This window comes from Chiloscyllium plagiosum, chromosome 38 (genome assembly GCF_004010195.1).
Source record: "Chiloscyllium plagiosum isolate BGI_BamShark_2017 chromosome 38, ASM401019v2, whole genome shotgun sequence".
Classification (NCBI taxonomy): domain Eukaryota; kingdom Metazoa; phylum Chordata; class Chondrichthyes; order Orectolobiformes; family Hemiscylliidae; genus Chiloscyllium; species Chiloscyllium plagiosum.
In genome coordinates this window covers 24,336,025-24,348,084 of record NC_057747.1, presented here as the reverse complement: position 1 = coordinate 24,348,084, position 12,060 = coordinate 24,336,025, and the positions used below count along the sequence as shown (strand labels likewise).

At 43.3% G+C, this 12,060-nt stretch overlaps 1 protein-coding gene across 2 annotated transcripts in view; it reads left to right on the top strand.

The window, feature by feature from the left end:
• Window positions 1-12,060, top strand: part of cdh23 (cadherin-related 23) — a 799,974-nt gene that overhangs the window by 443,085 nt on the left and 344,829 nt on the right. For both annotated transcript variants that reach the window (XM_043679154.1, XM_043679152.1), the window contains exon 22: window positions 5,915-6,022. In XM_043679154.1, coding sequence (XP_043535089.1) covers window positions 5,915-6,022 — 108 coding nt within the window. The remainder of the gene's footprint in view (window positions 1-5,914; window positions 6,023-12,060) is intronic.

The window sequence follows — 12,060 nt, the reverse complement described above, 5'->3', positions numbered from 1 at the left end:
GCAGCATGGAAATAGATCCTTCAGTCTAACCAGTCCATGCCAAATATAATCCTAAACTAGTCCTGGCTGCTTGCTTTTGGCTCACAGCCCTCCAAACATTTCCTCTTCAAATGTCTTTTAAACATTGTAATTGTACCCACATCCACCACTTCCTCAGGAAGTTCATTCAACACACAAACCACTCTCTGTGTAAATAATTTGCCCCTCATGTCTTTTATAAATCCCTCTCCTCTCACCTTAAAAATGTCCCCCTAGACTTGAAATCCTCCATCCTAGGGAAAGAGCACCTACCATTAACTCTATCTATACACTTTGTTATTTTACAATCATCTATAAGGTCGCCTCTCAACTTCAAGTTTGCACATTCTCCCCGTGTCCGCATGAGTTTCCTCCAGGTAATCCAGTTTCTTCCCACAGTCCACAGATGTGCAGGTAAGGGTGGATTGGCCATGGGAAATTCCTCATAGTGTCCAGGGATGTGCAGGTTAGGAAATGCAGGGTTTTAGGGTAAGGAGGTTGGTCTGGGTGGGCAGCACTTTGGAGGACCGGTGTGCATGCAATGGGCTGAATGGCCTGCTTCCACACTGTAATGATTTGATGACTCAATAAAATCCTCTCTCAGGTAAGTGACCCCAGCTGCGCTGAACCATCCATGTTACTGAGGTCCCTCATCCCTGGAACCACTCTTTCTCTGCGTCACTTCTGAAGCCTTCACTTGGCCAGAATTGCACAGAATACTCCAGCTGAGGCCAATCTGCTGCTTTATGAAGGTTCACCATAACTTCCTTCTTGTTCTACTATGTGGCCCTCTTTATAAAGCCCAGGATCCCATTAACCTTATTAACTGCTTTCTCAGTCTAAGCTGCCCGAAAGCAATTTGCGCACATCAAACTGTCAGGTCACCCAGTTCCTGCACCCTATTTAGAATTGCTCCCTCTGTTTTATATTGCTTATTTTACAACAGTTCTTAGCTGATCATTTATTTTTAAATCAGAACAGAGCTGACTGCTCTAACTGGATCCATCACTATTCATGCATGTCTTGGCAGAGAAATTCTGCTTTCAACCTCAAATCTTGCTGGAAGCTTATTTTTTTGATCCATGTGTCCATAATCCCAACCTTTCAGGTCCTACTAAGTGCTTAGCTTGGAGCAACGTTGCCTATTCATCTCAGAATCTTATAAAATGCTGTCAAACAGTTCTTTCCATCACTTCCTTCCTCAAAGTTAGTCTCTGCTTTACAAAGAAACTTTTCCCAACTTTTTCTTGTTGATAAGGGGATTGTAAGTGTGCATCCTCTGCTATGAAATAATAAGTGCAGCCGAAAAACATTCCACTCGGATTATTATACGTACTTTCAAAGTTTATCCAAACATAAGGTGCCTCACAGCGGCAGGGACCTAGGTTTGATTCCAGCCTCGGGTATCTGTCTGTGTGGAGTTTGCACATTCTCCCCGTATCTGCGTGGGTTTCCTCCGTATGCTTCGGTTTGCTCCCACAGTCCAAAGATGTGCAGGTCAGGGGGATTGGCCATGCTAAATTACCCATAGTGTCTGGGGTTATGTAGGCTAGGTAGGGAAGGAGTGGGTCTGGGTGAGATGCTCTTCAGAGGGTCCGTGTGAACTCGATGGGCCGAATGGCCTGCTTTCACATTGTAGGGATTGTATGATTGAGGATCGGGGGCAGGAGTAGGCCATACAGCCCGAAAAGCTTGTTTTGCTGTTCAGTACTATCATGGCTGATTTCATCTTGGCCTCAACTCCACTTACCCATCCACTTCCCTTAACCCATAGCTCAATAGAAGTCTGTCTGTCTATCTCCTACTTAATTTTTTCAGAATCCAGGCTCCACTATACATTAGGGGTACATAACCCTTTCAAAGTAATTCCTCTCATTTGTTTTAAATCTGCTACCCCTTAAAACAGTACAAAGTCTACCAGTGTGATTGTGGGATTTGAAATCCCGTTTCTTGAGCATTGAGCTAGATTACTGGCTCAGCGACATTGCTACTACACCACTGCCTTCCATCAAAGGCCCTCAAAAGCTTGCAAGCAGTTTTCTTTTTCCTGATATGCCAGGGTATTTTTGTTCTTATTCACGATAACTGCAGCAGAAAGACCAGAACTGAAATTGACTAAACTTTGTTGTCACGGGAACCATTGTTGAGGATAGTGATAAACCATTTGAATCCAATCGGCTTCTGTCATTGTATTGTAGAACTCTCCTGCAGTTTCTCTCTCCTGTCATGGATTGCTCTGCTTGAGAGATCTTCAGGGTTGATACAATCAGTCAGAGCCTGGGCATTACTTTGCTGCAAGGGCTACAGGAGGCTTTTGGCTTTCAAAGAGATAGCAATCACAAGGTCCTTTCAAGGGTGTTTTGTCTAGTTGGACAGATGTAGACCGATACACAAATGCTCCTGAGAAACTAGAAGTCATTAACGAGAATGAAACCAGACATGTTGCTACTTTTAATATAATTAAAGAGAAGGAAAATGTGCATCTTATTACGTCACCTAGGTACACCTTGAAGCATTTATAGGAACATAGGAACAGGAGTAGGCCATTCATCCCCTCGAATCTGTTCACCATTCAGTGTGATCATGGCCGGTCTATGCCCTAACTTTATATCCCTACCTTCGGCTCATGAGCCTTAATACCTTTGCTTAACAAAAATTTATCTCTCTTAGATTTAAAATAACAACTGATCCAGCATTCACTACCGTTTTTGGACGAGAGTTCCAAACTTTATAATGTAAATATTATTATCTGAATGGTCAAATTCGGAAGTCACCCAACACCAGAATTCTGTGCCTGTGCGCTTCCCTCCACTCCACCCGACCAAGGGGCAGCGCTTTGAAAGCTCGTGATCTCAAATAAACCTGTTGGGACTATAACCTGGTGTCGTGTGACTTCTGACCTTGTCCACCCCAGTCCAACACCGGCACCTCCACATCATATCTGAATGGTGGCAGTTTAAGAAAAGGTGAGGTGCAACGAGACCTGAGTGTCATGGTGGAACAGTCACTGAAGGTTGGCGTGCAGGAGCAGCAGGTAGTGAGCAAAGCTAATGGCATCCTTACCTTCATAGTGAGAAGATTGGAGTGTAGGACAAGTGATGTCTTGCTGCAGTTATACTGGGCCTTGATGAGGCTGCACCTTGAGTATTGTGAGCAGTTTTGAGTGAAGTTTTTGTGAAAGGACATTCTTGCTATTGAAGAAACCCAGCAAAGGTTCACCAGACTGATTCCCGGGATGGCAGGTCTAACAATGAAGAAAGACTAGATTGACTGGGCTTGTACTCACTGGAATTTAGACGAATGAGGAGGGGTATCTCATAAAAGTATATAAAATCCTGATGAGATTGGACAGGCTAGATGAGGGAAGAATGTTCCCCATGCTAGGTAGTCCAGAACTAGGGATTACAGTCTAAAAATAAGGGGTAAGCCATTCAGGACTGAGATGAGGAAGAAATTATTACTCAGTTGTGAACCTGTGGAATTCTCTCCCACAGGAAGCTGTTGGGGTCAGTTCATTAGATAGATTCAAGGGGGAGCTGGATGTGGCCCTTGTGACTAAAGGGATCTGGGGTTTGCAAAGTGGGAATGGGATACTGAAATTGCATGATCAGCCATGATCATAGTGAATGAAAGTCTTCACGACATTAACAGGAAAAGACAAGATAGACAATGATAAAGTATTTCCATTGGTTAGGTAAAAACAAGGACTGCAGATGCTGGAAACCAGAGTCTCGGTTAGAGTGGGGCTGGAAAAGCACAGCAGGTCAGGAAGCATCCAAGGAGCAAGAAAATCGACGTTTTGGGAAAAAAGCCCTTCATCAGGATTAGGCAAGTTTATTCCTGATGAAGGGCTTTTGCCCGAAACGTCGATTTTCCTGCTCCTCGGATGCTTCCTGACCTGCTCTGCTTTTCCAGCACCACTCTGAGACCTGAGTGTCATGAAGGGCCGAATGGCCAATTCCTGCACCTATTCTCTCTGTTTTTATTTACCTTCCCTTTGTGTGTGGAAGTGCTTCCTAACATCTCTCCTGAATGCTCTGGCCCTAATTCCCAGACTCTGCCCCAGGTTCAAGAATCTCCAACCAATGGAAATAGGGGCTAGATCAGAGTGGTGCTGGAAAAGCAGAGCAGGTCAGGAAGCATCCGAGGAGCAGGAAAATCGACGTTTCGGGCAAAAGCCCTTCATCAGGAATAAACTTGCCTAATCCTGATGAAGGGCTTTTTTCCCAAAACGTCGATTTTCTTGCTCCTTGGATGCTTCCTGACCTGCTGTGCTTTTCCAGCCCCACTCTAACCGAGACTCTGGTTTCCAGCATCTGCAGTCCTTGTTTTTACCTAACCAATGGAAATACTTTATCATTGTCTATCTTGTCTTTTCCTGTTAATGTCGTGAAGACTTTCATCAGATCTCTCCTTAACCTTGTAAATTCTGCAGAAAACAGGCCTAATTTTGTTCAGAACAAGATAAAGACCTGTGGATACTGGAAATCAGAAACAAAAACAGGTTGCTGGGAAAACTCAGCAGATCTAGCAGCATCCGTGGAGAGAGAAAGCAGAGTTAGCGTTTTGGGTCTAGTGTGGTGAGGTGTTTGCGGAACAGCACATGGTAAGATGGGGTAAAAATCCACCATGAGAGACATCGTGGGAATGAGGTCATTAATAATGAGGCTAATTTGATTGGACAACATTCAGCAGCGTGAACAGACACCCTCCAAAAAAGTGATGGAACTCAGACCTAGCCAAAAAAAAACCAGAAAATTGAGCTCATAAAATTGTCTGCACAGTTCACGAGAAACAAACTAGAAAGCATCAATTGTGTAAAGTAACATTAAGCCAAGATAGGGGCGATAGTCCTCTGGGATTATGTCTCTGTAATGGTCGGTTAAATAAACTTGTTTTGATGTTTGTGCTAAGATCTTTCTGAGCGTCCTATGTATATCATTCTGTTTGTTTATTTCTTTTATGTCCTAAACTTCTGTAGTTATTGATCGTCTGCAGCCTTGTGTGTGTGTTTCAGTGACTAATCACTATATTAACCAACTGCAAAAATGAAACATTTGGTCTATCAGCCAGATTTCACTCTGGGATTTGACTAGTACAATAACTCCATCAGCTGCAATCATTACATTGAGCAAGACAAAAGTTAGCCCAAGGACATCACTAATTCAGTGTCGGTTAATTAGTTGAGTTTATACACCCAAAGATCAGCTCCCCAAGCCTATAAAGGGATGGGGCTGCACTGCAGAGGGAGAGAGATGTGAAACCTCTCCCACAAATCAGTCTGGAGCAGCAACTTGGACATTTTCAATTTTCCAACTTGGGGAGTAACCTGGCAGAGTGCATTTCACCCTGTCCCAGCTTCCGTTCCATCGGAGCTAATGGAACACAAATTGGGGGCATGTTCTTTAGCGATCAGGATCACCAGGTTACAGACTCATAGTGAAACCTGAAACAACCCCACTGGTGAATTGTTGGTTAGTTGGAGCTCTGTTTGATGAGGTACTAGACTGGGCCCAAGGGAAGCCACAGACCACATTGTCACACTCTCGGGACTTGCTTAGTGCTGTATTAAAGGGTAAAATCTGCTGACTCCAGAGACAGAACACTCCTTCATCCTTGCAGTTCGGCAACACCACCTTGGGAAAGGAAACACGATCAGACAGTGACAAAACACAAAACAGGGAGGAGAGAGTGAAGAATTGTTCCTGCTTGATATTACAACAGTTGCAAGTTAGCTGTAACATTTGAGAAGTTCCAAAATGTCTGACCCAAACCCTAACCCAATCCCACCTCACCAAGAGTTCAGAAGAGAACGATTTTACAAGGGCTTGAATAATTGAAGGATTGTCTCTTTCATATACTTTGCTGATTTAAGACATTTTGCGAATTGTTTCAGGTGAATATAACTCTACATGACATAAATGATAATCGTCCCATTTGGAAGGATGAACCATACTTAGCCAATGTGGTTGAAATGTCACCCGTTGACACAGATGTTATCACAGTAAGTATTTTACCATTCCCACGATGTGTGCGTGAGGGTTTGAATTCACTCTGGGAAGTGTGCAGTGAAATCACTGCTATGTTTCAGCCTGAATACATCCATGACCCCGAAACCCCAGCACAGCTGTATGGCCGAGGGCCTTAGTTTTCTATTTGCCCAACGTAAATATTTCTGAGGTTGGGCTGGTTGGCTGAAGTGACCCAGAAATTATAATTCACTACAGCATAAGATTCAGCATGTTGACAGAATGAGACTCACAGCACCTTCCAATGCTATAAATGGCTTTAATGTGTGCCTGTTCCATTGCCTGATCTCATGCCATCCCCTGTCTGCCCATGGCTTGCAATTTAACTAAACAGCAGTAACCAAAGCTCTGGGATAAAGAATCTTCCTGGCTGCTTTGTGCCGACAACATTGTAAGTGATTTCTTCCAGATATTTCAAAATGTTGATGGGAAGTCAATCCCAGGAAGTCTCCTTGTTCATCTTAGAATGCTATAAATACGCGTCAACAAAGGGAAGATCAAGAATGTCATTGCAGAGTGTCCCAAGGGGGATTGAGTTTCACATTCCCTCAGCCTACAGTACTGAAATAAATGCACAGAGTCCAGTATCCCGTCAGCCTTTTTTTTTGCACATGAACCGTACATGGGCTGTGACCAGTTTGTGCAGGATCAGTCCCTAGAATAAGGAGCCTCTCTGAGACTCCTGTTTGTACAACCTGTTTTTCTGACCAGCCTGTTCAGGGATCATATTACTCATCTCTGGAGCAGTTGGGCTTTGAACCCAGGTCTCTTGTTCAAGGGGTAGAGACAGTACCTCTGTGCCACAAGAGAGCAAAGACTCATGTTTATATCTGTCAGCCAGGGCTCTCTGGTCCAGGTTAACAGCCCCAGTCAGGGATCTCCTAGTCAATGAGATCCATCTGGGCAACCTTGTTCCAATCACTACAAAGACATTGCCTTTTACTTATTGCCAAATGCAGCTTGTTCCCTTGTGGTTGGTAGTAACTGTACTCCTTAAAATAAATGGACACAAAAATGGGCACTCACACCCTCCACCAGCGCTGTTACATGCACTGATACAGCCACCATTTGTATTAAATACTGCCCATGGGAGTTAAGGCCCTACCATGTGAAATAGATGTTCTCGTGGCTGTGTTGTTATGTGCTATGCACAGTTCATTTTCATTAATAATCTGCAGATTTGTTGAATTCATGGTCACTCATCACAAAATATTGCATTTATTTAGCCAGTTTAGTTATGCAAAATGTTGCTTTTTCTAGGGGAGCTTGGGTATTGTTGAAGCTTGACGTATTCTGTCAGTGTTTTGTCATGCACTCATCAGGACAGTTTTCAAGAATGCCAATCTAAAGGAAAAATTACATTTATGCTGTATAGAGGAGAGTGCTGATTGTTTGGCAAGTGGATTATGATTGATAGAGGCATTGCTATGAGGAATGTTGCCATTGAGGCAACAAATCTGCCAATCAGAGTCCACCTGCTTAATATCAGAATGTTTTTCTTGTATAATACAAAATGTCTTTCCTTTACACTGGTGTTCTTGAGAATTGTCCTGACGAGTACAAAACATAAAAGCTTTGATAAAATGTGCCTTTCTTCAGCAGCTGTCAAATGTCCCTAAGTGCCTCTCTCAGTGGGTTGAGAGTCTTTGGAATTCCCTTCCTGAAAAGGCAGTGGATGCAGAACTTTTAAATATTTTTAAGGCAGAGGGCGATAGATTGTTGACAAGCAAGGAGATGAGAGATTATAGATAGCATGCTGGCTCAGTGGTTAGCACTGTGGCCTCACAGTGTCAGGGACTTGGGTTCATTTCCAGCCTTGGGTGACTGTCTGTGTGGAGTTTGCACATTCTCCCTATACCTGTGTGGGTTTCCTCCGGGTGCTCTGGTTTTCTTTCACAGTCCAAAGATGTGCAGGTTAGGCAAATTGACCATGCTAAATTGCCTATAGTGTTCAGGGTTGTGTAGGTTAATGTGTAAATGTAGAGTAATACGGAATGGGTTTGGGTGGGTTACTCTTCAGAGGGTCAGTGTGGACTTGGAGGGCCTTTTTCCACACTGTAGGGATTCTATTACTGGGGATATGCAGGAATGTCACATCGGGGTTAAACCGAGATCAGCATGATCTTATTGAACAGTGCATCAGGCCTGAAGGGCCGAGTGGCCTCCTCCTGTTTCTTGTTCATGGCGGCATTACCAAACAAAATTTCACAGCACGTTACGTGAGGGGTCTTTAGAAAAGATGAGAAAAATCTTTGCGGAAAAGGTCAGTTTTAAGGAGCATTTAAAGGAAGAGACAGAGAGAGAGAGAAATGAGGAGGAAGGGAATTCCAAAGTTTAGTGCTCAGTTAGCAGAAGGGATGGCCCCCAATTGTGAAGCAGTTGGAGATGTACAAGAGACCAGAGTTGGAAGAGCGCAGCAATGTCAGAGGGTTGTGTGGTTGGAGAAGTTTGTGGACCCTGGGCAGGAGTCAGACCATAGAAGGGTTTGAACAAAAGGAAGCAATTCCTCTACCTGTAACACCTTCATGTCGCTGAATGTAATCCGGGAAGTTTGAGTGGACATCTAAAATCAAAAATGAGATTGATTGCCTTCATCTGACACCCATGATCATGTTAAAATCTCTCAGGCTTCAATCAGAAGTCAGAAATCACACGACGCCAGATTATTGTCTGACAAGTTTATTTGAAATCACAAGCTTTCAGAGCACTGTGTCTTCCTCAGGTGAAGTTTCCTGAAAGCTTGTGATTTCAAATAAATCTGTCAGACTACAACCTGGTGTTGTGTGACTTCTGACTTTGTTCACCCCAGTCCAGCACCAGCACCTCCACATCATTCAGTCAGAAGGATTTGGTTTAAACCCCATCCTCAAGACATCAGCACTCAGTCCACGCTGAGTTGGCGCTGCATTGACCGAGCTGTAGTCCTTCCGGATCAGCTGTTCCGGCTGGTTTAATATTGAAGGTCCCGCAGCTCTATAGCAAGAGGTGCAGGGAGAGCTCTCAGTATCCTGTCCAATGTTATTTCCCCAGTCAAAATCATCTGAAATAGAGTAAGAGGTCAGGCATTCACCTTCCTGCTGCTGGTGCAAGTCCCTACTATGTGCTTTATGTCTCAATAAAGCTGGAGTCACCCAACTTTATTCATGTGTTATATGGCAGAGAAATGTGACAAGTAAAAGTGTTACATTGTTGTGTGTAAACATACTTCCTGATGGATTGTTAATTTTCCTCTAGTGCAGAAACATTGACGAGATTTATTGCGCAGCAGATTTTTTATTAGAATTCAGTGGATGTTACAAGATGAGTGCTTTGTAAATGCTATCAGTGTGTTTGTATGAACGTTAGGTAGATGTGATTTAAATACACTGCTCGGCTTACGATGAGAAATCTCAGTATCTGAATTATTGATTACATGTCAGTGTGGTGTGTGAATATATACACAGCCACAAAGTCTGTGTTGTCTAGACAAAAGATAATTGAACAATTAAATATCATAAAGTATCTCTGATTGTGCTCACATCATTGTTAGTGCAGACTGATCTATGAATCTGCACAGTCTCAGAGCAGACCAATTAAATTGAAGGTTGGACTAGTCTTGTGGAACAAATGGTCACAAAGTGAGTTTGTTATTATGACAAAGTGAAAATTAGTTATGACGGCTAATTTCCTCAGTGATGCCCCTCAGGAAGGAGAACCTTGTAGCTGCAGAATTTGACAGGGTCTCAATCTCTTAAAAGCGATCCTTGTGTTATCAATATTGCATTATTCATACTGTTTATAAACAAGCTGTCAGTAGTGCAGTTATCAATGTCCCAGTGAGTCCTGTTTCCTTGTTCTCTCTCTGTCATAAGCATCTTCAATGATTAATTACTTTGAGACGCTGTCATTGTTGGATGAATAAGTGCATGCACGATTCAGTGCACAGCAAGATCCCACCAAACCTGAGCTAAAAGGGTCGTTTGTTGTTCCTTTTACTGGGCGGTGTTGGATACAACAAGGGGCCTCCCTCTGAGTGTCCCAAATGAAACAGCAGGAGCTCAAGGTTTCACCTCGAAGTTGATGCAATTGCCAGTTCAGAGCTCTCCCAGTGCCATACCACAGTGCCCACCCTGATCACCAGGCTCAGGCTACAGCAAGCCATTCTGGGTAACAGACCTAAGGGGGAGGTAATGGCCTAATGATATTATTGCTAGCTTGTTAGTCCAGAGACCCAGATAACTTTCTGGGGACCCAGGTTCTAATCCTGCCAGTAGATGGTGGAATTTGAATTCTGTAGAAATAGAGTCATAGAGATGTACAGCGCGGAAACAGACCCTTCAGTCCAACTCATCCATGCCGACTAGATATCCCAACCCAATCTAGTCCCACCTGCCAGCACCCCGCCCATATCTCTACAAACCCTTCCTATTTATTTACCCATCCAGATGCCTTTTAAATGTTGCATTCATATTAGCCTCCACCACTTCCTCTGGCAGCTCACGATCTGGAACTAAGAGTCTAACAACGACCATTGTCGATTGTTGGAAAAATCCATCTGGTTCACTGATGTCCTTGAATGAAAGAAAGTGCCATCCTTATCTGGTCGAGCCTACATGTGACTCCAGATCAACAGCAATGGGGTTGACTCTTAACTGCCCTCTGGGCAATAAATGTTGGTCTGGCCAACGAACGAATAAAAGGTTCACATTGACTTTGGAGAGAGCGTAATGTCGGTGTACCTGCTGCTAATTACAAAGAAGGAATAAGCAAACTTGGAATGTGTCCCTTGGAAGTTAGAAGGATGAGCAGGTGGTTTAATCAACATTGTTAGCTCCTAAATGAACAGAGAAGTGAGATTGGGAAAATCATTCCCACTTGGCAAAGAGCTTCGGGAAAAGTGTGTAGACTAAAACTAAGGCTTTTGGGACTTTTTTCATTCATTCCTGGGATATAGACATCACTGCCTAGACCAATATTTATTGCCCACAGGGCAGTTGAGAGCCATCCCCATTACTGTGGGTCTGGAGGCACATGTAGGCCAGACCAGATTAGGACAGCAGATGGGTTTTTACTATACTATTCATATTGGCACTATTAGATTAGCTTTGTATTCCAGATATTTACTGAATTCAGATTTTAACACCGGACAAAACAGGATTCAAACCCTCAGCCATCCTCTGTGACAGAAGTGAGGAAACACTCATACAGGTGAAGAATGGTGAAAATTTGGAACTTTTTTCTGCAATTTATATTAGATCAGTTGATTTTAATTCTGAGATTGATAGGTTTCTGTCAGCCCATAACATCAAGAGATATGTACCAAGGCGAAGTATATGGAGTCCAGTCATAGATCAACGAGGATCTCACTGAACTGCAGAGCTAACACTCAGGGCTAAGTGACCTTCTACTGTTCCAATGCTCAAAATGTTCCATTGTTTCCTCATCAACCTCTCTTGGAATCTTTGGATCCCAACTATCTTAGTCTCATTTACTTTTTTTTAAATACACTCACCATCTTTATAAATAATGGATGGAACACCCATTTAATATCAATCATCTAGATGGTCAAGGTGAAGGAGTCATAGAGATGTGCAGGAGTCTTAAAGAATTCTGTTTTTGTTCCTTATGTCTGCTTACAAAAGCCAATCATTTACCTATTTATGAAATTTTTCTTAATCTTTTATTTTTCAATCACCCTTGTATTTGAGTCTGGGTTCTATTTTGTATAGTTCTCGTAGTTTCTTAATTGTTATGATCTATATTTAACATTTGCATCTTTGTTTCCTGGTCCTACGTCCCCTCCTACCCCCATCCTCGCTCGCAAAACACCCCCTCTCCCAAATCCCACTTTCTCACTTCTTCCCTCTTCCACACTCTACTCATCCCCCTCCCCATCTCTCCTCTCCCCTTCAGCTCCACCTTCCCACCCTGCCCAATCTCTCTCCCTACTCTTCCTCTCCTTCTCTGCTCCCTCCCCTTCTTTGCTCCGTCCCCTTCTCCCTCTCACCCTCCTCCCCTACCCCTCCTCACTCTA